Source organism: Rasamsonia emersonii (genome assembly GCF_000968595.1).
Source record: "Rasamsonia emersonii CBS 393.64 chromosome Unknown ctg1118621762446, whole genome shotgun sequence".
Lineage (NCBI taxonomy): Eukaryota > Fungi > Ascomycota > Eurotiomycetes > Eurotiales > Trichocomaceae > Rasamsonia > Rasamsonia emersonii.
In genome coordinates this window covers 1,146-28,687 of record NW_013562540.1, presented here as the reverse complement: position 1 = coordinate 28,687, position 27,542 = coordinate 1,146, and the positions used below count along the sequence as shown (strand labels likewise).

General features: G+C 53.8%; 8 protein-coding genes across 8 annotated transcripts; 4 read left to right on the top strand and 4 right to left on the bottom strand.

Moving 5' to 3' along the window:
• Positions 1-1,421: 1,421 nt before the first annotated feature.
• On the top strand, positions 1,422-2,957 carry T310_10230 (Vacuolar membrane-associated protein iml1; the record flags this gene model as incomplete). The annotated part of the gene is made up of 2 exons (XM_013467354.1): positions 1,422-1,787; positions 2,040-2,957. The coding sequence occupies 2 exons, from the start codon at positions 1,422-1,424 to the stop codon at positions 2,955-2,957; spliced, it is 1,284 nt and encodes a 427-aa protein (XP_013322808.1).
• Positions 2,958-3,471: 514 nt separating this feature from the next.
• T310_10229 (MFS transporter) lies at positions 3,472-3,998 on the bottom strand (the record flags this gene model as incomplete). The annotated part of the gene is made up of 2 exons (XM_013467353.1): positions 3,472-3,733; positions 3,955-3,998. 2 exons carry the CDS (start codon positions 3,996-3,998, stop codon positions 3,472-3,474), a joined length of 306 nt encoding a protein of 101 aa, XP_013322807.1.
• A 1,096-nt stretch (positions 3,999-5,094) lies between these two features.
• Positions 5,095-8,152, bottom strand: T310_10228 (C6 zinc finger domain protein; the record flags this gene model as incomplete). Its single annotated transcript, XM_013467352.1, has 7 exons — positions 5,095-5,278; positions 5,309-5,438; positions 5,514-5,574; positions 6,039-6,490; positions 6,638-7,141; positions 7,218-7,858; positions 7,992-8,152. 7 exons carry the CDS (start codon positions 8,150-8,152, stop codon positions 5,095-5,097), a joined length of 2,133 nt encoding a protein of 710 aa, XP_013322806.1.
• A 722-nt stretch (positions 8,153-8,874) lies between these two features.
• Positions 8,875-9,411, top strand: T310_10227 (Uncharacterized protein; the record flags this gene model as incomplete). The annotated part of the gene is made up of 1 exon (XM_013467351.1): positions 8,875-9,411. The coding sequence occupies one exon, from the start codon at positions 8,875-8,877 to the stop codon at positions 9,409-9,411; it is 537 nt and encodes a 178-aa protein (XP_013322805.1).
• A 1,297-nt stretch (positions 9,412-10,708) lies between these two features.
• On the top strand, positions 10,709-12,923 carry T310_10226 (Sodium/calcium transporter; the record flags this gene model as incomplete). Its single annotated transcript, XM_013467350.1, has 11 exons — positions 10,709-10,712; positions 10,787-11,284; positions 11,339-11,402; positions 11,435-11,500; positions 11,554-11,843; positions 11,902-12,239; positions 12,296-12,515; positions 12,576-12,589; positions 12,640-12,693; positions 12,745-12,833; positions 12,893-12,923. The coding sequence occupies 11 exons, from the start codon at positions 10,709-10,711 to the stop codon at positions 12,921-12,923; spliced, it is 1,668 nt and encodes a 555-aa protein (XP_013322804.1).
• Positions 12,924-16,442: 3,519 nt separating this feature from the next.
• Positions 16,443-19,458, top strand: T310_10225 (uncharacterized protein; the record flags this gene model as incomplete). Its single annotated transcript, XM_013467349.1, has 2 exons — positions 16,443-17,773; positions 17,844-19,458. 2 exons carry the CDS (start codon positions 16,443-16,445, stop codon positions 19,456-19,458), a joined length of 2,946 nt encoding a protein of 981 aa, XP_013322803.1.
• Positions 19,459-20,641: 1,183 nt separating this feature from the next.
• T310_10224 (uncharacterized protein) lies at positions 20,642-22,916 on the bottom strand (the record flags this gene model as incomplete). The annotated part of the gene is made up of 2 exons (XM_013467348.1): positions 20,642-22,756; positions 22,851-22,916. 2 exons carry the CDS (start codon positions 22,914-22,916, stop codon positions 20,642-20,644), a joined length of 2,181 nt encoding a protein of 726 aa, XP_013322802.1.
• A 945-nt stretch (positions 22,917-23,861) lies between these two features.
• Positions 23,862-27,334, bottom strand: T310_10223 (Ribosome biogenesis protein Urb1; the record flags this gene model as incomplete). Its single annotated transcript, XM_013467347.1, has 5 exons — positions 23,862-24,176; positions 24,241-24,567; positions 24,622-24,818; positions 25,478-27,224; positions 27,332-27,334. The coding sequence occupies 5 exons, from the start codon at positions 27,332-27,334 to the stop codon at positions 23,862-23,864; spliced, it is 2,589 nt and encodes an 862-aa protein (XP_013322801.1).
• Positions 27,335-27,542: the final 208 nt, after the last annotated feature.

Sequence of the window (27,542 nt, the reverse complement as noted above, 5' to 3'; positions counted from 1 at the left end):
GAGCAGCCGAGAGGACACGGAAGGATGATGAATGGGGGCTGGCAGCCCTAGAGGAGGCAGAACGTGAGGGAGAAGGATAATAGGGGAGGGTGGCCTGCAGTAGGCAGGCGACACCCATACTGACACTGGCAACAAGGAGGGCTTATAAAGGCCCAAAAGCCCTACGCAACTAGGCGGCCTGGGGCGAGGAAAAGGTTCAGAATGGCCAAAGATGGGATTAGGGACTAATAGGGGCTTCTGCCCAAGAATCGGGGTCTGTCATAGCCGAAAGGCTCGGTATGGACGTTAAACCTGATTATAATAATAATAATAATAATAAGGCATTAGCTCCGTGGGTCAGATCCATTAATCCGTCAAATACCCCCAAAGCGGCCCTGAGGGATGCCAGTTGGTTTGGACGTTGGCAACATGCTTATCCAAGACCACCGCATGTCGCGGTCGTGAAGTGGAAAAGCTTGAAGACTCCTGCTGTGTTGCCATTAACTACGGAGGAATTCCCAACCAGTCAGGAACTTGCCACCGATTACCTGCAAACGCCGTATAGGGTCTTCCCAAACGACGAACATGAGGGCGGTGATGCATCTAAAGCTCGAGATGCTATTCTTCGTGAAATGGTTGCATTGCGACTTTCGCACGGATTCCAAATCGTGGTTGGGAGTGCTGTAGCAGAAGCTTCTGGGCAGTATGCGTTAGAATCGCTGAATGTCTTTGATCCGCGGGGCCTTGGAAGAGACGAAGCAACCATATTTCTTTCCAAGGGTAATGTCATTCATCGACTAGTGTGCGTCGCTGGTGGGGAGATTGAAGTTACGAAATTTACCCGTCTGACTCCATCTCCTTCACCGTTCGAGAAAAGAGACACTTCGACCTATACGGCCGCCATCCGGACGATTTTGAGCAAGGAGTACGAGTTGAGCAACGTGCAACTGCAATCATCCACCGAAGAATACAACTGGAACTATGCCGATAATTATCTTGCGGGTCACCGCGACCATTTGACGAACCCAACAAAGCAGCTCCGGTTCTGGCGGACTCGCTATGTGCTCATACCCATGCATCTCCCAGCGAATTCCCGACGCCACATGCACCAGTTCAATGAGGACAATGAGGAAGAGATCCACCTACTCGGCATTAGCCAACTGACACACCTGTGGCAGCGGCATAAATACGTTCCACCGGAGGAGAAGCGTTTCCAGACTACAGCGCGGAAAAAGAAGGATCAGAACCCGTTGAATATCATGTACCAAACGCGAAATCCTTCAGAGGTCGTTGCTGCTGAGCTTGACAGGGTCTTGCTGACTGATCCCGGACTTGACAATCCGCCTGCGCAGCTCTTACCAGACTCTGAGTTGCTCGAAAGGTCTAATATCAGCTTGTCGTCATTGGCGCAGCTGATACAGAGCGACAAGGGCGTTCGCATGATGGACAGAAGGTGGCATTGGCGATTGCACTACAACTGCTTTATCGGCTCCGAGTTCACGACCTGGCTATTGCAGAACTTTAAGGATATCGACACCCGGGAGGAAGCCGTCGAGTTTGGAAACGAGCTCATGAAGCACGGCCTCTTCCAGCACGTCGAGCAGAGGCATAACTTTAGGGATGGGAATTACTTCTACCAGATTGCTGCTGAGTATCGAGTCGCGCGACCGCCCGAGTCTCGGAGTGGCTGGTTTCCTGCACGAAAACCAGAGAAATCGGTCCCGTCGACCCCGTCAGGCGAGACAGCGAAAGATGCTCCCAGTGGGGAACATACGAGGTCGGATAGTAGGGATGAGGCGGCTACGTCGGTGACAAACACGCCGTCAAAGTCCAAAAATAAAGTGGCGATAATGCTCTCGAAGTCGATGAAGTATGATGTTGATCCCCGAAAACGCTCGCATCGGCCGGAAGTTATCGATCTCCATTATGACAGGCTACACAATCCCGATAACTGTTTCCATATCGAACTGAGCTGGATGAACGCGACGCCAAAACTCATCGAAGATGCGGTCGTATCTTGGGCTGCGACTGCGGAGAAGTACGGGTTGAAACTTGTTCAGGTGCCGATTGCAGAGGCCTCAGCCATCGTTAAAATGCAACCTTTCAGGAAGCTTTATCGGGTGAAGCTCAAGGTCGAGCCTCCAGAACCGCCGGCTCCTCTGTCATTCAACGCAACGTCCTTCTCGCAGCAAGGAAAACCGGACAAGCATTACTACCAGAAAGCCATCTTGAAGAAGTTTGACTTTGTTCTCGACTTCGAAGCGGCGTCTGACTTCCCCCCGGACGTCGAGGTGTTCTATTCCTGGGGCAAGCCCGATTATCGCTATCCACAATATATTCACCGGTCTGGGTGTCTTCTTGCTCAAATTTCGGACGAGGGAGATTTGCTGTTCCTCGCAAACCGGCTGTTCAGCACCAAGGGGGCCGGTCGAGACAAGTTCGATCGTGGGGACCGCAACGAGCAGTATCATCGACCGCGAGCGGGCACCTACACGTATGATCCGATGTTCTCGCCGCGTCTGTCGCCTGTCGTACGTCCCGTGCCGGAACCAAACGTCAATGCTGGGCCTGGAGGGATTAATGCATCGAACACGATTGACACTGCAAATCTCTACCGCACTCCGGAGTACCTGAAGAACCAGGTTGAGGAGTTCTGCAACGACGAAGTGCGCCTGCAGCAGTTCTACAACGAGGTGCAGGTACGGCCGCTCTCGACGCGAGTCGGACCGACGGTGCCGCCGTCGACGTCGTCGACGATGGAATCCTCCATTCCGTCTCTGGAGTTGCCCGCCAGTGTAGTCGCGCATCACTACTCGTCAGCGGCTGTGGAATCTGAGAACAACAACAACAATAACAACAATCCACTAATGGAAGCAGCAAACACGTCTATTGATCCGAGGACCACACCGACGATGGCACCCCAGCGAGACTCGGCCAAAGACGGTCCCCGAAGTGGCGACCTGAAACCTGTACACTGAGAGCTAACCTTTCGACTGAATTAATGAATTAATTGATACCCGCTATGCGAGGAGGAGTCATGATTTATCGTTGTCTTTTCTTGAGTTTTATTTATTATTATTATTACTTTTTTTTTGGTTCACACAAAAGTTACTTTTATCTCTGAACGAATTGTTATTCTTATCTGTATGAATATGAAAAAATGAACATATAAATGATGATATAAAAGCATGAACATGTTATGATATGATATGATATGAGTGAGTATGTATGGGCATGAATAGGGCAGATAATTTATATTTAGCAATAGAGAAAAGAAAAGGAAATAAAAGTGTATTTATTATCTGTTCTATAGAGTACTGGTCCTTGTACCTACTATAATAGTAAAAAAAAAGTCATGTTCATTCCATTGTTCCTCGTTGTATGCTGTCGCAGGTAAATGAATAAGCATACAGACCAGTAAGAGATATATATCTTTAGAAACCTAAACCAAGCTACATCCACGCATCTCTTTAATCCAATCCAATCAATCAATCAGTCAGTTCTGACTTCTTCCCGCCCAACCTCCCGCAAAAACCGATAGTACCTTGCCGCTTTCCGCCTCCTCCACTTCTTACCGTAGACAATCATAGGGATAGCCGCCCCCATGGACAGCAGCACGCAGAGGCCAAAGAAGACAAACGGCCAGCCGTACCCCGCTGCGTTGATGAAGGGTTGCACCGAGTAGAGAGTAGGAGATGGCGAAGTTGATGGTGGAGGAGCACATGGCGAGGAGGACGACGAGGTCGCGTGAAATCTTGCCCACAAAAAAAATGTCAGTGATGGCTTGGTGGGATGCTAAGGGGGCTGCAGGCATACACCAGGAAAACACTCCATCGCATAAGCAGTCAGTCACGATAGAGCAGGCAGAGAGAGACCTGATTGATTAATGGGCGATCATGGCTCCGATACCGACCGATAGCGACAGTCATCCAGGACAGACCCCTTTCCGCACCACCCCAGCCGTACAGTACATACAGCATGTATCCAACAGCGGCGTAGACGGCGCAGATGGGAAGCATGTATGTACAGTACTGTACAGACGCATCTCGGGCTCCTTGATTGATGCCTGCGTTGCGGCGGGCCAGGGCAATGACCAGCTAGCTGGTCGCTGAGGACGCCGCCGGTGGCCCAGCCGAGGACGTTGCCCACCAGACCAGCGCGGCGAGGAAGATCAGCCCTGTCTGTCGCTGTTGTGCTCCAGTTGTACATACATAGGGCGGGGAGGTCATGATTTCGGAGATGGTATGTATGGTGTTGAAGGAGACGGAGATGATGCCGGCGGTGCAGCCGAGGCGAAGATGAAGCCGGACTGCAGGCACTGGTAAGTATGCACCAGATTGTGAAGTCTAGTATTCTTACAATAACGACGTTGGGGAATGACCAGAGGGAAAACGGTCACAGAAGTACTGCCAGAACGTCGTCTTGTTCTGCGGGTAGGACACCCACAGACTGAGCGTTTGGAGGTATGTTCTCTTTGGGAAGGCGTTGACAAACCCCGTCTCATGATTCGGGGGATTTGTCCGCACAATGTTCGTCTTGTTCGACTTGTTCGACTTGTTGTCGTCGACAATGGATGATCGGGCTGCCGACTCGCCCGAGTCGTCTGCCGCAGCGCCAGGGCTGTTGGGCTGTGTTGAGAAGAACAGAAAGCGAGGGAAAAGCGTCTCCTCGAATTCGAGGTGAAAAAGAAGAGCAGCAAGACGTCGGCATCGATGATGGCGACGATGTATGTACTGGCTCCAGCGCCAGCCGATACTATCGCGATGCTCCCGCCGGTAATCAAGCCCAGGCTGAACATAAACAATATATTAGTTAGTAACGGGTCCTTGAACTAGTCGAATCTAGAATCTAGCACACTCACATCGAACCAAGCTGCTGGCCAAAGAGATAGACAGAAAGCATCCTGCCGCGATCATACACGAAGAACATATCAAAGACTTGCCCTCTTTATTAGCATGCAAAAATCAAATGCATGAAATGCACCAAATGCATGAGATGAGACGTACTGCAAGCTGAATAAATAACCGCCTGATACGCACTCGTCCCAAGGCCATTCAAGACCATGCTCGTCATCCACTGACTGCCCCGTATGTACCATTGAACTTTCCCAGCCGTCTAGACGCCCACACACATGCAGAGGACTGTCGTGGCGAGGAAGACGAATCGGCGGCCGATTTTGTTTGCGGTGGGAATCCACCAGATGTTGACGAAGCCTGTCGATCGATGTAGGTACGTACCAAGAGCGCGAGCAGGAATAGCTGGTAATACTTTTTCCATGTGGGCCATTTCTGAGGAAGATCTGTCAGCTGCTGTACAGTACAGTACATACATACAGTACAGGTAGAGAGTGTGTGTGAGAGTCTTACCAACGGGGTCTCCGCCACAGGGAGTCGGCTGCAGAATGAGGACAATATCCGAAGTGCCAGCGCCAGCGTGCGAGAGGTTTAGCGATTTCCCAACTAATTACAAGGCAGATAGATTAGTTAGCAACAATGCCTCTATCTTCTGAAAATAATCAGACTGGAATATACTACCGTCCACGAGCAGCTCGGTGCCGGGCACTGGGTCATCGGCACTGGTTTCGTTCGCCATGCCCTGTAACAGCCGCAGCTATTTTGCAGGGCAAAGAAAGAAAGGTGACGAAGAGCATCGCATGCTGGACATGACCAAGCCTATCCATCCTGGCTTGTTTTTGTATTTATATCCACAGCAGCTTCAGCGACACTCATCAACAGACGTGATATTCTCTCGACTCGACTAGTCCCAGGGCGGCAGTGGATAAGCGATGACCAGTATCATTGGCGCGAGGATGGGCCTGGATCGACTGCAAGAAGGTCCAGACGAGCTGGCCACAGCTTGATCCCCTGGCTTAGCTAGGTAGTAGGTGCATGCTTCCCCAGGTCAATCCGTTAACCTAAATTAGCTCTATCTAGATAGCATAGCTCTTATCTGTGGGCCGGTGGGTCTACTCAATGCTATGTACTACTGCAATACAAAGTCAAATCAAATTAAGATACTCGTAGACACTCGTACTCCGTACACCGTCACGCCAAGCTGACATTGGCGCTGACGGGCGCCACAAAATACTCCCAGTCGTTCAGAGAGCCGTCTCTGTCGGTCTGCTCCTCCAGATGGAGATCGCGCATCCGCCAGACCTTGCGGATCACCGCGCGCGTCTTCGACACGTTGGACACCGACGAGGCGGACATGGCGTCCAGCGCTGCCAGGATGAGAGGTCGGCCGTAAACCGGTTTGCCCGTTTCGTCGTCGACGAAGATCTCGTCGTTCAGCGGGTCCAGCTCAGTTCCAGTGACGAACAGCGCAAAACTAAGACCAGCAACAACTCCCATCCGGAGAAACTCAGACACGCCCTGGAGAATCCGACGGACATGCTCGACCACGAGCGGCGTGGACGGCGAGGCATTATACAGGGCACAGTGAAGGTAGAGAACGGCCGCCAGCCTTTTTAGTTCGGCCGCTTTGGCAAGCTGATCGTCGACGCTCTCGTCGACTGGCGGGGGAAGGGGATTCCAGATCGCTCTCAAGAGCCGCAGCCTGCCTGGCGAACTGCGCCACCGCTAATGGGTCGCCGTTCTTCGGCCTCTTGCGGGCTGAGATCGGTGATGCAGCACATAATCCTTGCCAGCCCCGGACTGACAGCCCATCCAAGCGTCCACTTCGATTTGGGGCTCAAGGTTCTCCCAGTAATCACTGCCAAACAACGGCACATCCCCGCACGCAGTCCGGCCCATGACATCCTGAAAAGCGAAAAAGCGCTCGGCGAAAGAGGTCAGCGGATGGGATGCAGACTGACCAGAGGGAAAGCTCAGCTGCCGGCGTCGACGAATTATCTCATGGCTCCCTCGCAGATGGATCACCCAGCGGCGGTCGCAGTTGTCGTTAATTTCGTAGAGGCACATAAACATCATCATGACCAGGATGTGGGGATCGCAGACGAGCTGTGCCACGCTCCTGGAGGCCACGGCTCTTCGGAGTGAGGCCAAGACATTTCCCTTGAGTCTGACGGCGGACTGCGACCACGAACGCATCGGTTCTGCTCCGATGGCAGGCCGCGAGTGCCGGGACGGACTGGAGAATATCGCTCGACCCGCCCGTTGTGACGAGCGGGACGATGTGCGTTGCAAACGGGGATGGAACCACTCTGGCGGGAGTTGTCAGAGGCGCCAATCTCTGCAGATAGTAGTCCAACAGATGCATGTCTGCCGTTCCAGAAAGACTGGGGAACATCGAAGGCTCTGTCCACAGAAGAACATCATCAGCCGTAGGGGAAGGCGACGCGACGCTGACTTCATCGCTCCTCTCCGCAACGTCGTCCTCGACGCCCCCGTCCTCGAAGTCCCTGACCGAGGTGTTGAGGAAGTGGTGCGGGCCGATCGTTGGCAAAGGACGCCATTCCACGGCATCATGCGATATATCCCGCAACGATGGCTCGTCCCTGGCATCTCCACGCTTGCTCCAGACGCCTTGACGGCCAAAGGCGAGGCCCCGACGGACGTAGTCGACCTCCCATTTCAGCTGGAAGCCGGTGTCGCACACCAAGCCTCGCCTTGTGCAGTTGTGGCAGCTGGGCTTGTTCTCGTCGCAGCGGACCTTGCGCCTGCGACACGTCTTGCAGCCGGTTTCGCGCACGAGTCTTGGTGGGGGCGGCGTCGGATGACTTTCGACGAGGCATAGGACAATCTCGTGGGCATCTTCATTCGTCCACCTCGTCCATCTGGTCGAAGGAACACTGACGGGGATGCGAGCTCTGGTCGGGGCGATATATTTGTGGGGAAGCCAACCTGCTGGCGCTGATAAGCCTCGGCTGGACCTTCTCGATGGTAACAGAACACGCGGCCACGTCTCCGCTTGCTTGGACCTTTTAGCAGAACAGTTATCGAAACTAGGATGATAAGATTAAAAATCAAACGATTCTGGGGAGTTTCTGTTTTTCTATAAAGATCTCTTCCCAGAATCTCTTCCCAAAGAGAGAACCCTTGTAGCATCGCTACTGGTCCGTCACAACTGAGAACATGGCACCAGAGCTTCGGAAGGAATCTTCCATTCTCATTGTTGTAGGAGGCGCCTGGGGCTGCTCGACTGCTCTCCATCTAGCGCGGCGTGGATACAGAAGAGTGACCGTCTTGGATGCGTATCCAATTCCCTCGCCCATTTCGGCTGGCAACGACATCAATAAAATTGTCGAGCAAGGTCCAAGCAATCATTCCCTTTCCCATTTCATCCGCCCACTGACGAGAATCCCGTCAAGGATCGTTTACAGAGGGCGACGACGAAGCAGCTGTGGCCACCGCGCAGCTGGCCGCAGCGGCGGACGGCTGGAACAACGACCCCGTGTTCGCCCCATACTACCATGATACAGGCTATATTGTCGCGGCCTCGTCCTCATCCGCTCTCGAGCATCTGAAGAACCGCGAGATTCGTCATCACGCGTCCTCATTTACGCCTCTCAATACGGCGGAAGAGTTCCGCGCAACCATGCCCAGAGGGGGTCTTGACGGGCGAGTTCACAGGTTGGCGAGGATTCTACAAGAAAAGCGATGCAGGATGGGTTCACGCACGAAAAACGCTTGTATCGGCATACAAGGAGGCTTCCCGTCTAGGGGTGAATTTCATTACAGGCAGTCCCCAGGGAGAGGTGACGGGTCTGGTGTACTCTGAATCGGACGTCTTGGGAGCGAGGACTGCGGACGGTCGTCGAGCATCGCGCGGATCGAACGATTCTCGCAGTCGGGGCGACAGCACCTCAGCTGTTTGACTTCGAGAAACCAACTGCGTCCGACGGCGTGGACGTTGGCACATATTCCCATGACGGCCGAAGAAGCGCAGCTCTACAAAGACCTGCCGGTGCTGTTCAACATCGAAAAAGGCTTCTTCATGGAGCCCGATGAGGACCGGCACGAGCTCAAGATCTGCGACGAACATCCGGGATACTGCAACTGGGTCCCGCCGTCCAGCTCGTCCGGCTCTTCTCTCCCGCAGTCGATTCCGGTAGCCAAACACCAGATCCCGATCCCCGCTGCAGAGCGGGTTCGTGACTTCCTGCGTGATACTATGCCCCATCTTGCAGATCGACCCTTCGTCCATGCACGGGTCTGCTGGTGCGCGGACACTCCCAACCGCGCCTTTCTCATAACCCCCCATCCCTCCTACGAGTCGCTCATCCTGGCCGCTGGCGATTCTGGGCACGGATTCATGCACGTGCCATCGATCGGGGGATTCATTGTCGACTGCATGGAAGGGACTCTGGACAAGAAATTCAGGCGGTCGTGGAGGTGGCGGCCTGAGACGGCCCAGGGATTCTGGGGAGACCAGACATTGGGCCGATTTGGGGCTGGGAATCAGATGCTGGATTTGAAGGAGACGGAGACCATTGGGTGGACGAACTTCCCTCCCAGGGAAGAGAAGGCCTGAATCTGATGAATCCAGGCTCGTTGGCACCTGCTGGGCACATGCCCTCCAGCCACACTTTGGCGACCATTCTGCAGATTGCCAGATAGGTTAGAGCATATTGAGAACCGCCTCGAGGACGCTCGTAGATACCTGCGTAATGCAGAAACCGATAGCGGTAACGAAGGCGAGCTAGTGCGGTGCTGGTTTGATGATCACATTTTATCTCGGCAATGCAGATTATCTGATTAATCCACCGCGTGCGCCACACCTGCTGGGGACACGCTAATCACGATAATCAAAGGCTCGCGCCTGGCGGTGGCTTGGTTGGCCTGAGCAACGGCTCACGACTAGATCGCCTTAGTATTCTGGCATCTGAGAACAACTGCCATCAGTCGACGCAATAGCAGTAGTTGTGGAGGATTCACACTGATGTCAAAGGCGTGGCCCCCGAGAAGTGGAACAGTCAGGAACGCGCCCTCGCCAAGATGGTGTGCGGAGACTGACCTGCCGCTGGTCGCTCTTGGCCTCGTCTAGACAAGCGATCGGCTTGTTTTCCCTGTGTCATCAGTCTGACTGTGCTGGTGACTGGCCCAGTCTGATGTCCTCTGCGCGGCTTCCCCGTTGCAACCTGCAACCCTGGAGGAATAATACCGACAGTACTATTGTTGATGCCTAAATGTGGGCATCTGCTGATGCTTTGATTATCAACACTACCAGCCACAGCGCATAACCCACGTTTCAGTCGGCATTCGGCAAGCAAAGCAGGACGCCTGGGGCTGTGGCTGAGCGAGATACTGGGGACGCCAGGCCTGCCAGCATCCACTTCGGCCATTACTAGTCGCCAATCGATAATTATTAGCACACGACCCTGGCTGTGATCGTGGCTGCTCGTTAGTAGTTACTTGTTGGCCTCTGGAATTCGCCTGACATCCGCTGCAGCTGGGGCATGCCAGCGCAGCACAGGCACCACCCGCCAAGCCCGACAGGACTGCTGTACCGTTTCAGAACAAAGACTGAGAGACGCCATTGAGACTCGGCGCAGATCAGTCTGATCAATCAGATCAGCAGTGGCGTATTGCAGCGGCTTGACAAATAATTGCCCGTCCTGCCACACTTGTGCCTGTTTAGTTCTCTTCAAGCTTTGGTTCGACGATCCACCGCCCGCAGTGCCCCTTTTCTAATAAAGAAGCCCCAGATCCACCACGACGTGGGATATTATTCCATTATTATTGTTGTTGTTCCTCCTCCTGTTTGTTTTCCTTCCCATTTGCGCATCACCTCAATTTGTTTGCGCGCCCGCATCGACAATTCCCACACCATGCGTAAGTCTCCCGGCCTGACTTCTTGCCCAAAAACTGTTTCAATTCCCCTGGCTGATAACTTCGGCCTGTTGCAGACAAAGTTCGCCATGCGGCCAGGTCCCTGGCCTGGTACGACCGGGAAGAAGAAGAACAAGCGGGTTGCAACCCCAATCCGTTCAAGAAGTTCAGAGTCCGTCCACCGCGTCGTCGCACGAGCCAGTTGGAGCGTGGTCTGCTGGAGGGCTCAGCAGAGGAACGGCAACCCTTGGAGGATGCAAAGAATACTGAAGTCGTTCCACCGCCATCCTCGAGCAGCGACCAGACCAGGGCCGTCGATGGCAGCATCGAGGAGAGAGACGCGCCTTCGCAGACGACTCCAAATGAGCCGATCAGCACCTCCCAAGACGCCCGCCATTCGGTCGAGGGCGGACCTCGCCAGAGGAAAAAGACGTCCGACACCCCGCCTCAAAACGACGACGAGGAGGAGCAAAAGTCCGTCTCAGACAAGCAGAAATTCACCGTCGTCGGCCAGCTGAAAGCGACCATCTTCAATTCGTGGATCAATGTCCTTTTGGTCGCTGCGCCCATTGGAAGTACGCTTCACCGTGGTATTCTCTGCATCACCGTGTGACTGACATTTCTATCAGTTATCGTCAATTGTCTGCATCTGGATCCCAGGGCCATCTTCGTGACCAATTTTATCGCCATCATGTAAGATTGATCGCACCTCTATCCTAGACCAGGCTGACAACCCTACTCAGACCCCTTGCTGCAATGTTGAGTTACGCAACTGAGGAAATCGCCCTACGGTGGGTTTTATCTGTTTCCAGTGTGTTCACCTCCAGTGCTGACCAAATGACAGAACTGGGGAGACACTCGGCGGCCTGTTGAACGCAACGTTTGGCAATGCTGTTGAATTGATCGTTGCCATCCTGGCCCTCGTGGATAATCAGGTGGTCATCGTGCAGACCTCTCTCATTGGGAGTATGTTGTCGAACCTGCTCCTGGTGATGGGCATGTGCTTCTTCTTTGGCGGAGTGAACCGAATGGAACAGAAATTCAACGTGGTCGTCGCTCAGACGGCGTCGAGTCTGCTCGCGCTGGCTGTCGGCAGTCTGATTATTCCCACTGCCTTTCACCAGTGGTCTGGCGGTATGTGACCTGACCTGAAGATGTGGAGGGTTTCATCGTCCAACTAACGTCTTTGTAGCTGGCACAAATGGAATTGCGCCTTTGTCTCGAGGTACCAGCGTGATCTTGTTGGTGGTGTATGGCGCCTATCTGTTCTTCCAGCTCAAGTCACACGTGGAGATCTACAACAAACCAAGCGAGAAGACGGAGAAGAGAGGCAACAAAAAGTCCGAGGGCGATGCTAGCAAAGGCCTGGCCCAGATTGGCATGATGGGCGCCAGCCTCGCCGGCAAGAACGAGCATGTCCAGATGGTCGAGCCGGAGGAAGAAACGGAAGAACCTCAGCTCCACATCGCGGTCGCTGTCTTCACTCTTGCGGCGTCAACTGCGCTCGTCGCAGTTTGCGCGGAGTTCATGGTAGGGACAGTGCCGTCCCGAGACTCTGACCCGAGCCAGGCTAACAGATCCGTCAGGTCGATTCGATCGATAAAATCACCGAGGATGGCGGGTTATCCAAGACGTTTGTCGGTTTAGTGCTGCTTCCCATTGTGGGCAATGCAGCGGAGCATGCGACGGCCGTTACGGTTGCAGTGAAGGACAAGATGGATCTGGCCATCGGGGTGGCCGTGGGATCCAGCATGCAAATTGCGCTGTTGGTTCTCCCACTGACCGTGGTGATCGGATGGATTATCGGTGAGTCTTGCCACCATCGTTACTCTGGTTGACTGTTGCTGACTGATTGATGCCGTGCAGGCAACGCTGACATGGTATGCTCCGTGAGAAGCAGAGGAACTTGGATGCAGGCTAACCGTGACAGACGCTGTACTTTGATGGATTCCAAATCACCGTGCTCTTCGTTTCGGTGCTCCTGGTCAGTTGTCTCCTTTCTCGTTTTCTCTCTGTCGACTAACGAGCTGGGCAGGTCAACTATCTGATCGCCGATGGCAAGTCACACTGGCTGGAGGGCGTTTTGCTGATGACGCTGTACATCATCATTGCGGTGGCATCATGGTAAGCAAGATGAAGCAGCTCTGCGGCATTCGATTCGATAATCACTAACGGGTTTGCAGGTTTTATCCATCCAATGCGAAAACCAGCTGATCTGCATCACGATCGTTTAAACTTTTCTTATTTCTCTTATTTTCTTGCTTCCTGATCGGCCAGAGGCTGAAGATGATACCCTGAAAGAGTATTTCCAGGCTTCACCTTGAGGATTTCGGTTCATATGATTCTGAGGTGTATTATTATGATTGTGCTTTGGTTTGGATTTATTCTATTTCCTTGTGTGCTTTTTCTCGGCGATCGAATCTGTTTCCTTTGTGGGAGATTACCTTCATCTGTGGGACCGGTGAGACCTACTGGTTAGAGTCATCTCGGTATCTTATGTACGCAGCTATTCTATTGAAATAAGCTTAGGATATGGTATGAAGTAGGCCATGTGCATGTACTCCGTATACTGTGTGACAGATACTGGCTAGACTCTTACTGTGATAGCCACGTGACCCAACTCGGTCCCTTGGCAGTTGACAGAGTTCCTGTGCATTCCGCATGGATATGAGACTACCCGATGCGGGTTTTCCTCCGGCGTAGGAGCCACTACTGGTCGAAAAGTCGGGCCGAGCGACGGCGAAGGATTAGTAAAAGGAATAGGTAATAATGAAAGGCCGGAGCGAGATGACATGCATTCGAAGGCCGGGGCTAGCCATGCTGCCATTACCGACAGAGACGGGAACGAGGAACGCGGGCGAGGTCACGCCTAAACGCGGGGTAAGAGGTGACCTCCAGTGCCACGGTGAGGAAAAGGAACGTTACAAGAGCGGTCCATCAGAATGCCACAGCGGAACGAGCTGGCAAACAAACAAAGTACAGTACTCCGTACAGACTGGATTATCTATCTCTCCACATTCTTCGCGTGTAAGGAGTTCTCATTCTCGTTCTAGTCTCGTCTCCACTGGAGTAAATAATAAAAAAAAATTACTATCCGTACGATGCTATTACTACCCCATGTCACGGTATCCTGTCGACCCGGAAAAACCGTCAGTGTCAGTCAGTCACGACTCACCTCGGTACGAACGGTACGGGACGGGACATCGGTATCTCCCGGGGTTGCCGTTCCTAAGCCTGGCCTGCCCTGAGTGAGAGTGAGTTGATTGAATCATTATTCCCCCCCCCCCCCCACCGGGAAATAATAATATCTGGCGTAGTAACCTCGTGTGCACCTTCCCGCGCACAGTACAGGACACTACGGAGTACTCAGGAGGCTTTTTTTTTTCTGTCGTTGTCGCTCCCGATATCCCGCGATGGCTTGACTCTCTCTCTCTCTCTTTTTTTGTTTCTTTTTTTTAAACTCTATCTAGTTCAGGACGGACAGGCCACATGATAAATGAATAAATAATTGCCCGTCCATGCAGGAGGTAAAGTCACCACCAATCGCCAGGGTGCTATTATTCAGCTGCCCCGGACAGGGTCTGTTGCAGTGCTCTCACCAGCTGAGTTTGCACTTTGCGGGGTTTAGCCCGATCAAACCTACCTACCTAACCTACTCCGTGCTCGAGAATGTGGGAGCGATGGGGATTGTGGAGAGCGTGGAGCGAGCTACTGGTGGAAAATACTGCTAATGAAGCTGCTATTCCTGCCCAAGGCCCACGCATCGGGACGGCAGTGCCCGAGGAAGCCTCATTGGAGGCAAAGAATACCTAGCGGGCGAGGGGGCCGATGGTGCGTGCACACCGGGCTGCCAGCATTCCAGCTCTCGGCCCCGAGGGTATGCGCAGCCGTGCTTGCATATCGGGATGCAGGAGGGTAGAGACTATTAGAGAGTCGACTGACTGAGTGACAGACAGACTGACCGACTGATCAGTCTGTCACTCTGTCTCGTCTTGGTTCTCCCGGGATACGGAACGGCTGGGGGAATTCTCGGCTGTGGTCCGTAATCCGACGCCGGTGCTCATCCGCCACGATGATTTATTTATTGTTAGATGGTGATTCGCGAGGAATCGTCTCATCCGCCAGAATACAGAGTACTCCGTACTTCTTATGATTCTTATACAGTTGTGGCTAGGTTCCTGGCAGACCGCCGGTCTGACTCGGGATTGTGACGCAAAGTCGCAGCGAGAGCAGGCTGATCGTCTGGGGGATTGTCGTTTGCCAGGCTCAATCAGCGAGTGGGACACTACCTGACGGACTCCGGAGCCCTCCGGCCAGGGCTTCGGGCTGCAAGTTGCAACCACCGCACGCCGTGTACGGTGACTGGATGTCACGGTGTGCACGGAGTGCGTTCGCAGTACAGTACACCGGCACCGATGTCGAGGACGAGGATGCGCGTCTCCGTCGGACCACGGGAGACAAGCTACAGCACGGTAGGACAGGCCCCTGGCCGATGCCACCTGCGAGGGCTGGTACTCGGTATAACTGGTCGATCTAGAACGGGTGCAAGTTATTTTCTGAGCTGGTGGGGTCGCTTGACTTTGCAGAATGCAATCCAGCATCGTAGTAGTTGTAGTAGTTGTAGTAGTTTTCTACAACCCAGATACCAGTATCTACTACTACTCTGAATGTTCCACAGCTGGAGGGGGTCCATCCCGACCGTCTCCTCCGTCGAACTCCGTCGGTAGAAAAGTGTTCGGGCTCTCGTCGGCTGCAGTGCGACCGCCACAAATACAATCCATCCTCTGGCCAAAGGCTAAGCCGGACCGGCCCATTGCTTTGCTTGCTATTCCCCAGAAATCGCCCCCGGCAGCCCGGCCTGACTGGCTGCTATGCTGCGCCCCGCGAAACACTAAGCGTAGGCGCCCCAACGACCATCCTGTGCTCCTCCCGGGGTGCAGCAGAGGGGCAGCATCTCTCCTAACCAGTCTTTTCTGCCAGCCGATCCGGCATTCGCTCGGTCTGTTCTCTCTCTCTCTTTTTCTTCTCTCGTCTGATTTTTCCCTCAGTCTTGTCCCTCCTGTGTGCTGCCTGCCTCTCGGGACCGTTGCCGATCGTCGTGCCTCTCCCCTCCGTCTCCACTTGCTCTCCGGCGTCGTCCTTGCTTCTCCTCGCCTCGAAGACTCAACTCAGCAGGAAGAAAAAGAAGAGAGAAACAAAGGGGGAGATACGAAAGGGGAAAAAAAAAGAAAACAAAGCAAAAAAGAGCAAAAAAAACAAGGAGAGAGAAATACGAGAATATCCTCCCTCCGCTGCTTGCCGACCGCACGCCGAGACTGCTGGCGCCTTTGTTCCCAGCCGGCTCGCCCGGCTGTCTTGTCATTTACCGGGGATTCGGGCATCTCTCCGCCCCATCTGAGATCTGTCGTTCTTCTCCAGAATCCTCCGCACTGTTCGCGTCGCTGCGTGTTTTTCCCTCGTCCTCCTCCCGCCGCTGGTGCGTGCTGACCTTCTCCCCAGTCTCAGTCTTCGGGACGCCCTTTCTTTTTCCTCACCTTTCTGCGCTCCTCCAGCTGGCTGCCCGCTGGCGAGCTCGCGTGCAGTCTCTCCTCGTTTGGATGCTTCCCCGGATCCACCTCCCCCGGGCTCTGCAACTTAGTTGGTCGCCGTGAATGTCCCGGCGGCGGGCTTCACTGCAGCTGCTTCCCTCCGCGATTCAATAACAACACGACACCATCCCTTTGTCTTCTAACAATGCGCTCCAGCATTGCCTGCTCCCGCTGTCGCCGGAGCAAAATCAAATGCGTCAATGCCGGTATTGACACCACCTGCCGCGCCTGCGAGTCGTCCGGCCGCGTCTGTGTCTATCCCCAGCCCGCCATCGGCGCTGGCGGTGCGAAACGAGACATCGCGGCCACCGTCGACGGCGACGATCGAAACGGTGACTGGGACAGTCCCAAGCGACAACGCTCCAGAAAGGCCGTGGGCCCCTCCGGGCCTGCTGCCAAGGATGCCAGCAAGACCAACGTCGACGTCCTCGACTCGTCCATCCTCACCGTCAAGGTCTGGGAGACCTTGTTCGAGCTGTTCCAATCCCACTTCGCTACCGTCCTCCCCTTCCTCCATCCCACCACCTTCTTGAATCAGATCCGCCAACTGTCCGCGTCCCAGCCCGATGGCCAGCCCGAGCAGCCCTCGCAGAGCCCCGGTCCCAAGCCGGAACCCTCGCCCTTGATCCTGCTGGGCGTGCTGGCCCTGACCGCCCGCTTCCACCCGCAGCTGGTCGCCTACCACTCGCCGTCCGCGCCCAACAATCCCTCGAACCCGCTGGTGGCCTCCGAGTTCTACGCGTCCGCCCTGCGGAACCGTCTCGCCGGCCCCGACGGCATGGGCCTGGCCGTGCCCGACCTGACGCGCGTGCAGGCCCTGTTGATGCTGGCGTTGCACGAATGGGGCATGTGCCGGGGCAAGAGCGCCTGGGTCTACGTGGGCATGGCCATCCGGCTCTCACAGGCCATGGGTCTCCCCTTCGAACTGGAGAACGAGACGGCCCGCTCGCCCGCCCTGAAGGTCGAAGCCGATCATTTCGGGCTCCCGCGCCGAAAGGAGTCGCGCGAGCAGAATTCCGACGACGTGATTCTCCAGGAGACCAAGCGACGCACCTTCTGGGCCTGCTTCATCATGGACCGCTGTCTGAGCAGCGGCAAGTATCGGCCGCGCATGATCAAGGTGCGTGACCTGGCCATCCAGCTGCCGAGCGACAATGCCTTTGCGTTTGGCGAACGGGTCCGGACGTCCCGACTCAGCGACAGCTCGGTCCGTCGACCGCCCAGTTTCGACTCTCCGCAGGGGGTGCAGATCCCGAGCTTACGGCAGAGCATCGGCGGTTATGGCGATGAAAAGCTCCGGTCGAATGGCTCCACTGACACCAAAGCCTGGTCGCCCGTTGCCCAACGACACGATTCGGTCGATCATGATATCGACCGCTGGGAAGTGGGTGCCGAAGAGTGTGTCTTGAGCCGCGTGATCCGAATCATTCGCATCTGGGGGAGTATTGCCAAGTGGGCCTGCGCCGGAGGCAGACGGTAAGTCACTCAAGTCCAACTAGATGATAGATATGGCAGGGTAAGAATCCATGTGCTGATAACAGGCCAGAAATGAATCGTACGCCCCTTGGCAGCCAGAGTCCCGTTTTGCCCAGCTGCGAAGTAAGCTCGCCGAGTTCCAGGACAATCTGCCCCGGAATCTCCAGTACTCCCAACGGAATACGGACACGCACATCATGTACAAGCACTCGTTGGCATCCTACACCGTGATGCATGTCGTCTACTTCCTCTCGGTGATCGTCCTGCACCGCGCTTACATTCCGTTCCTCCCGCTTCGATGCAGCGAGCCGGTCGGCCCTCTGGACGAGCCCACGTTCCCACGGGACAAGTACTCCTTGCCCGACGGCTTCTGGCGGGACAGCGCCAAGGAGCTGTTCCGGGCTGCCAGGCAGATGATGGATCTGGTCATCACCTGCCAGGAGCGCGGAGTGCTGGTGGAAACTCCCCTGGTCGGGTTCGCCATCTACAACGCCGTCTTTATTGGCATCTATGCCGCCCACTTCAGCCACATGGATACGGAGGGATATCTGTCGTCCAAACCACCCGCCACCGCCGATGCCCCGGCCGGGCCGGGTGCCACCCAGCCACAGGCGCAGGCTCGCCGGGCGCTGGACATTCTGCGGGACATGCGACAGCGACTCACCATGGCGGCGGGCTGGTTCCGGACGCTGAACCGCCTCCACAGCTACTTTGTCAAGGTCAAGAAGGACTTTCGGGCCAACGCGCGCAAATCCGAGACGATGCCCCCGGCAGACGGCGTGGACGGTCAGGTCAACGGCATCCGGCCGGTGCGCGAGGGTGGCATGGGCGGCGGGCTGGACGAATTCAAACTGCTGGAGAAACTGTTCCTAGAATTCGGCAACATCGAGGACCAGGTGCCGGAGGGGGCGGCGTTGGACGACGATGGATCTGGACCGGCAGCGCCCTTCTCCGCCAGCGACGCGGGCAGCAACGCCGTCAAAAGCGAGTCGGGCGACGGCGGTGACTCGCAAGTGGACGGGGTTGGCCAACAACATCAACGACGGGAATCGTGGGTGCCTGTCAACCACAACAACAACAACAACAATAACAGCAACAGCAGCAACAACAGCAACAGCAACATGGCAGTGCCAGACGGCGAACGGGCGAGGCCAGAGGTTGACCGGCGGCCCAGCCTACCCCTGCCAACGTCTCGGTCAATACCGGGCCAGTCTCCATACCCATTGCCATCGCTCCAGCATCATTCGACCGCCTCGCCAAGCCTACCATCACTTGCATCGCCGGGGGCGTTCACAGCACCGACATCGACCAGCCAACAACCGCCTCCGTCACAGTTCATGGCCAACTCGGCCAACCGTCTGCAGCCGCTCAATTCATGGGTGACCTCGCACCAGCAGGCGCCGCCGCCTCCGTACTCGCAGTCACTGCCACCAATCAGTAGCGCGACGGCGCAACATGGCTTTGGTGGGATGCTGCCGCCCCCGGGCTCTGTCGCGTATTCTACTAACTCACCCGCAGCGCTGGGGGTAGATGGCGCCGAGTACTCGATGTGGACGGCGAGTCTGGGCGGGGACGACGTCGTGGCCTTCCTAGACGGCGGCAGCTGCGAGCAATGGCCCAGCATTACGAACAGCGAGGTGGGCTATCCGACGGGGTGGCTGAGCGCAGTGTGGAGTGATCTATGACAGTCGTTTCTTTCTTGTCTTTATTTCTTTCTTTCCTTCATTTCATTTCATTACCCCCTTTTTCTCTTATAATGTATTATTATTCTTCTTCTTCTACCTCTTCATGATGTGTCTCGAGTTAACTGACTGACTGACTTGACGCCTTGTACTACTTACTACTTACTTATGGATGGACATTGTTTGTTTGTTTCCTTATTTGTTTGTTTGTTCTGCTATTATTTTATTATGATGAGAATATGTATGCACCTCCACCAGCGGCAGCAGTAGCAGCAGCAGCAGCACTGACTGACTGACTGACTGACCGACTGGATGGAGGATGGATGGATGACAGACAGACAGACAGACAGTGACACGAAAAGAACGAACATGATATGGATAGGATAGGGTAGGACAGACATTATTATTTTATTATCCTATTTCATTACTATTATCAAATCCAAATCAAAAGTGATCTTTTTTTTTTCTTCCAGCACCTTTCCCTTTTTTTTCCCCCCCCTTTCAGTATTCCTACATATCTATCTATCTAATCCATATCTACCCTGCTTAGAAAGTAGTATGTAAATGTGTGCTGTAATACATACAATATAGGTAGGTAGGTAGGTAGGTAGGTATAACCTAGTGAATTACCTGTCTTTCTCAATTCAATTCTATTCAATTAAAAATAAATAAATTACGCCCAGATTAGTTTATTATGATTATGATTACTTAGTTGATGATAGTTTCTTTATTTACGTCGTCGTCGTCGTCGTCGTCTTTTTCTGCTCAGTAATAGATTAGATTGAGACTATCTTACTCGCTCATAGATCATAGATCGGATATCTTGGGACGCCGGAAATCATGCCCAAATATCAATCTACCTACTACCTTGGCTAGACTAGACGTCCCTTTCTTCCACCTGCCCGCTCTGATTCTTCCCATGTGGACGTGAAACCTCGTCAAGCGTCTCCGCTGCTGTCGCCACGATCATAAAAAAGACTGATCGTAAAGAAAAGGAATTGATCATAACAGGATCGATCGAACAAGTACAAACCTGGGAAATAGTGCACAAAATCATACGTCATGAAACCAACCAAAACGTAAACGTAGCAGCACAGCAGCAGAGAAGCTCGACATGCCTCATCCACATGAAAAGATCAGAGTTCAGACGTATCCGTAGACTGCAGACGCATTTACCACTCAAATCTCAACGGTACGGCCCTGGGCCTGGCATTCCGCCTCTGCCATCACCCCCGTTGGCTTGCGCAAACATCTCCAGCAGATGTCTGGATGACGGCGGTGCTCCCGATGGGCCTGAGTTACCACCTCCCCCAAAATTGCCTTGTCCACCATGCGGGAAATTCATCATCGCCTCGGGATTATGCGGCATTGGCGGATACCCCGACATAGGAGGTCCGCTCATGTTCATGTATCCTGGCGGAGGCATCATCCCCGGCGGAGCTCCAAAGTTCCCACCCGAGTTGTTACCACTCATGCCGCGCGGGAACGGCGGCCGCTCACTCACCGGTCCCATGTTTCCTCCGTGCATTGGCATCGGCCCAGACACAAAGTTGGGATTCATCCCCCGTGACGGCGTTGGAATCCCTGGTGGCGGTGCCAACGGGCTTGGTCCTCCTCCACCTTGCTGTGGCTGCAACTGTTGCGCTCCCCATCCTGGCGGTGGTGGCATCTGGTCGAAACCCGGAGGTCGTTGAAGTCCCATCGGTGGTTGTCCATGGCCCTGAGGACCTCTTCCGCCTGCCTGTCCACCTGGGAATCCCATTTCATCAAAGTATCCCATCGGAGGCCCGTTGGCGGCGGCGGATCGTCTCATTTGCTCGTTGAGCTCGGCATCCGGTCTCTGCATATTCGCGATTGCAGGATCATCCAAGAAGTTCGGATTCTTTGTTGGCGCCTTTTGAATCCCCTGGGACCGTTGGAGCAGATCCGGCACATTCAGAATACCAGGTGTGTGCCCTGCCGTACTCTGCGGCTGCGTGGTTCCATACTGTTGCTGCTGTTGCTGCTGATTAGGCCCAGGAGATATCTTGACTTGTTGCATGAGACGAAGAAGGTTTTCTCGGTCTCGAAGCTGAGCTTGCGCGTCTCGCGGGGAGTTCACGCCTGCTGCACCATCCTGACCTGACATGTACTCATGCTGCCTGGTTGGGGACGAGAATGCTGCCGGTCGGGTCGGTTCAGGTTGTGCCAAGGGTGGTGGGCGAGGCTGCTGAGAACTGTCCACATGAGGAGTCGTGTTGCGTGATTTGCTATTTTCAAGCATCTGCAGGATGCGCTGGAAGCCTTCCTGATCAGCATCAGTCGCGGTTGAACGATCAGGTTGAGCTTTGCTTTCAGCCTCCTTGTTCGTACTATCCGGAGGAGGGCTGAAGAAGCCCGCGAAGCGAGATGACTTCCCAGGCTTAGTGATAGAAGCGGAATCTCTTTTGTTCGAATCAGTAGAGCCAGGAGTCGCCGCGTCTTGAGACGGTTTGGTCTCTCCCAGCAATCCAAAAAACTTATCCAGGCCGGAATCCATCTGCAAAGCGGTGCTGTGGAACAACTCCCCGTCGAGATGTTTCGCCTCCGCCTTCTGCGCAGTTGGAGTTGCCTGTTCGGGTACAGTTTCTTTCTTCTCCTCTGTTTGTGGTCTGGCTTTCATACTCTCCTTCCACCGTTGGAATTCTTCCTGGGTGTGAGCCTGCTTCGTGTCATCTCGTTCCATGGAATCCATCCATTCAGGCTCCTGTTCAAACCTCGCCCCCCGGTTCCAATCACGATCAGGAGCTTGTCGGTCGCGGCGCCACTCTCTGTTCCGTATCGATGGTTTCTCTTCTTCATTATTCTCTGCAGCATCCGAAGCGCCTTCATCCCGGAACCAACTCTGTTCGTATCTAGCTCTTCCCTGAGCATCCCGTCTCGAATAACGACTGTCCTTATCTCTGACACCTTTGTCATAGCCAGAGTCGTGTTGTTGATCACGATCTCTGTCTTTAACATCCCACCGGTCTGGTTCTCCATTACGTCTTGGTCTTCGGTCCTGTTCATCCTGGCCAAAGTTGCGACGCGGTCGCCCATGGTTCCAGTCATCTCGGTCGCCTCGACGGCCGTTTGCTCCTCCAAATCTGTTATCGCGTCTGTCAAATTCCTTGTCCCCCGCTTCTCGATCCTTGAAGAACTTTTCTCGAATGTTGTAACGATCACTCTTGGTATCGTCCGAATCATTGAACCGTGAGGACCGCTCGGGGGAGTCGACCGATCCCTTCCCAAAGAAGCGTGAAGCCGACGCAAAGGAGGTCTTGGGGGGGCCTAGTATGATATCCTCTAAACGAAGTGGAAGATAGTTTTAGCAGCTGATATCAAGACAGAAAGAAAGAGGCCAAAAAGGGAACCTGGTGCGGAGATTTTTTTAATACCTGAATTTGAGTTTCGAGAATTGTGTCGTGTCTCAAACAAGTTCGGTCGCCGGTTTGTAGCGTCATTCTGGTTGTTATCTCTAGCGTTTGCATTTTTTCGCTGTGTGGATGGGTCGGGGGCCGGTCTGGAGTAATGCGATCAGAGAGCGTCAGCGTGAGGGCGCAACGACAACAACTTGACGAAGAGTAGGCACTTACCCCATCCATTCTTCAATTGGAGGTAGTTTATCGGGCTTGGTAACTAGTGGCGAGTTGCGTAGCCATAGCAGTTCCTCGATCTGATAGCGACGTGCCATCGGGAGGACGGTTGCGTGTGTTGCAGGTAGGTGGTGGTAGGTCGTGAGGGCTCGATTAGAGAGATCTCATGGTAAAGAAGGTAGAAGGCGAAGGAGGACGAGGCGAAGGAGGATCAGCAGCAAGGAGAGGATCCGATCCAGGGAGCGAGGACGAGACGGTGCCGCGGCCCTTGTTTTCTTTTTCTGGATAGACGTTGCTGAGCAAGCTGGCGCTCTCTCTCTCGCTCGTGGCAAATTTCCGCTCGACTTGGAATTTGGTCGTCAGCTGACAAAAGGAGGAGTCAAAAGGCGGTCAAAGTGTGCAGTGGCCAGATTCGCAAATATGTCCAGATGGATCGGTCCAGATATTAATGGGATCGTGCTGGGAGCCAGCAAGGATGGTTGGGAGAGAAAGGCGAGTTCTGCACGGTGGAGAGGCGTGCGCAGCCAGACACGTTCGCTGCTGGTCGGGCCTTTGCCTGCGCTGCCTAAAGGGGAAAGTTCACCTGTCGGCGCCTCCCGGGCTTTATTTATTTATTTTCACGGCGTGACACCTCAACGCTGGCTCCACAAACACAGCACCCAGCCAGATAATACTCTCATTGCTCATTAATCAGTGGAGTTGCATCACGCTGTGGCCACGATATCTACACTGTTTTCTCTAATCGACATTTGGACTCCTCCCGCATTATAGATTACAGAGTACTCCACAACAGTCACCGCCTATGCTACTTTTCTAACTTCCTATCTGTTCTACGAGGCGTGGGATGGATGCGCCACTCCACTTGTCAACACGTTCGTGGTCACTCGAGTCGTAGATGGCCCTGGTCAGCTCCGACATGATGGCACTATGGGGATCAGAACCCGCCATCTGGCCCCGGACCCAGCTGATAGCCGCCGCCCTCGTAATGAGTGTTGACCCTCCTCCCACCTGAGTGGCGCGGAAAACAAGATGCAAGATCTTCTTCTTCAGCGATGCGTTTAGCGTCGGCGAGTTGTAGAGGGAGAGGATCCGCTCGAAGACGTTGGCTCGACGGTAGATGTCCAAATCCTGTTCCTGAATCAGTCCTGTGCTGCTGAGGACTACAAGCCTCCAGATGAGTAGATATGCCTACCTGGGCAGTCCGAAGGCCCCCCACGAACAGATCCAGAAGCCAGGTGATCTCGTCAACATAGCCGTCATCGTACTCGGGTTCGTTCAACAGGATCTTGTCGATCCAGTAAGATGGGATCTTCCCGATCTCCCAGGACGGTCGTTTCTGAAGGAACTTGTTGACCTTTCCATACATCTTGTGCAGCGGATCAGTTAAGACCATCAAGCAGCTCGCAGCGCATTCACCGGCAATCCAGGGAAGCGGCGTTTGAAATCCCACATGGTTCGCCGTCTCCAGGAACTCGCCCGATAAGATATAGATTGATCGCCACTCAGAGTAATTTGATTCCTGCCTCTGTTAGAAGGTACTGGGATATAGCAAGCTTGGACCCGGGATGCATACCTTGAGTTTAGCCATGAAACGGGAAACGCCCACAAACGCCTGCCGCCTGACCTCCTCGTGCTCAGAGCACAGGCAGAGCATCAAGTCCCTGATGCGGCCTTTCTCGATCGCCACATCGATTTCATCATGTTCCCATTTGTGTAGTGCCGCGTGGTTCTTGTCTTCGGTGGGAAGATCACCAAACATGCCCGAAAGATCTGCAGACACTGCACGTTTGGCCTGTTTCTGGTCCTGATTGAGATCGGCATCGACCATTCTTTCGTCTCCGCTGTCCATCTCCGCGGTGTTCTTCAAAGTCTTCTTGAAAATAGACCTAGTCTTCTTTGACTCTGTTACATCAATTAGGTGACTGCGCACCGATTTTAGCGCTTTTTCATCTTCGCCTGCCCGTTTCATCTCTCCGAGAAAGATCGCAATCCACGAAGCGATAGACTGTTCTCTCGATGCGTCGTTGGCTTTGAGGGCGAAGGACCATTGCTCGTTTACAGCGGCGACCAGGGAACTAAGCGATCCTGGCTTGTGATCTAGCAGTGAAGAAACGAGGTCTTGGTAGTGAACCGGTTTCTTCACTACACGGCAGACGCAGTTGTCAACGAACTCCAACTGCGCCGAAATTGATTCCGACGTGGAGGCTTCCAGACTGGAGATCAGAGCATTGAACGAGGCTTCAGCACTTATTAGAACAGAATTCTCTACGAGTACGCTTTGTAGCAGTACACGAATTGGCTGCAGAGACGTCTTGTCGGCTGCCTGCACTAGGACCTTCAAAATTGAAGTAAAGGCAGAGTATTGCAGAGATGCTGGTTTCATGTTAGCTACAAGCAAACTCGGCCAGGACCCAGGTAGAGACCCTTACCAGGTTGTTGCCACCAACGCATGGACGCTGAAACGTGAGCAATTTTCAAAATGTTCTGCAACAGGCTCAACAGCAGTTCGGAATCGTCCGCTGAAAGCTCGGGCTTTTCTAGCTGATGTAGGACGTCTACTAGAATCAACGTCACATCGAAATTCTCTTCAAAGGCGATGGATGGCACTGTTTCGTAGAACATGCACAATAGTTCCATAACTGCATCTCGCTGTTGCAGGTCCTCCTTGGGTGTTCGTTTAAATGTGAGAACCGCGTCTTTCATCGGAGGACAGCGACGGCAGAATTCCGCGATTAGCTTGGCCGAGGCTTGATTCCAGAATGATTGACCAATTCCATGATCAGAGTTAAATATTTTCAGGACAGCCTGGAGCTTCCGGAAAGCGACCGTCAGAATGCGGACCGCAAAAAGAGTAATGACGTTGTCCGTATTCTGGTTCAGACACCTTGATAGGGTTTTCTGAGTGAGAGGACGGGGCAGAATGTTTTCTATGACGACCGAAATCGGTGGCGGCATGGCAGGAACTTTCTCTTTCCAGCCGCAGTTGGCTGGAACGGGAAGCTGGACAGTGGAGAATAAGAACGCAGATTCGCCCAGCCAGGATGGTGTAGCCTTTGGATCAGAGGTGAACATGGTTCGCTTGGTAAAGAAGTCCGCAACAAGTTCCGGGGCGGCCTTGAAGATCGTCAATAGAAGCTCGGTTTGAAGCGTATCAGACTCCGGACGGAGTACTTGGATGAGCGACGACAGAGTCCCATTGCGCACTGGAACACTGTCCCTGTATTTGTCCAGATAGACGGGAGAATCCAACCCCAGTTCAATAGAGCCATCATCCTCGGTTAACAAGGCATCCGGATCGCTCCCCGGAGGATACCAACCAGTCTGGGGCAATAGAACTCCCATTTCTGAAACCGTGCAGACCTTGGTCAGAAGCTTGTGTATCTCCTTTGCAATAGACAAGGTTTCTGACTCTGGCGCATCAGAGTCCCTGTCGTATCCATACAGGGTTACGAGTCGCTCCAAGTTCCATCGATTGAAGAACTTCGTCTTTGTGCTCCGAGGAAGAGAAGAGTCTTGGGCGATGTCTCGATCAATCGCTTTGATAATGTCAAGAACAATGTCACGAGAATCTCGTCTGATATGCTCCAGGAACGCTCTGATGACTTTGTGCTGTTCAACGAACTCTCTCTTGGCCGCAGCATGCTGAAACCTAAAATTCGCAAGGACGTAGCGCTGAGTATTGCGTCTCAGCGTGGACTTTCTTGACTCGTCCAAGGCCTCCTCAGTCTGCGCCTTGTTCGGGGTGAGAAAGACGTCAAGACGCTTAAAAGTGATTTCGCGCTTTGAATAGACGAGTCGCGCCACGGCCCCGCCATCAAAGCTCACAATCTCCGTGAGAAGACGAATGCAGGGTGATATCAGATGCTCTTTGGCCTTGGTAGAGGTCAAACTGCGATTGAAAAGCTTCAGCTGATCCTTTTGCAACAGATACTTGCACAGTGCAATGCCGAAGTCGCGAAAGTCCAGCTGAGTCGATATCGTCTTTAGAAATATCGCAAGTATAGAAGGAACCACCACAAGCAGACTTTCATGATTGCTAGTGTCTGCAAAGCTCCAAGTCTGGATCAAGTCCGGGAAACAAATGGCCTCGGACCCATCAGACACTTTTTTGATTTGCGTGTCACAGTAGGCCTTGAGAATTCGTAATTTCTTGGCCTTCTCAGTTTCCTTCTCCGACTGATTGATTGATGTAAGAAACTCCTTAAACTTATTTATACCTTTTTTCCCCTTGTCAGATGGCGATACTGTCTAAACGCTAGCTGTATCTTTTAGATAGCACTTACCATCTCTGGTTGCAGATGGAGCGTCCTGTCGGAAAATGAGAAGATCCCGGAGCTGGGTATGGGACGAAATACCGGTCTCATTTTCGGCGACAGAGGAAGAAGGCGCCTCTGACGAGATTTTCCTTCTCTTCGCTCGATGGCCTTGTGCATCAGAGGACGCCATTTTGGCTGTTGTGATGGAGCGAGCGTGGAGAGGAAGTCAAGATGGATG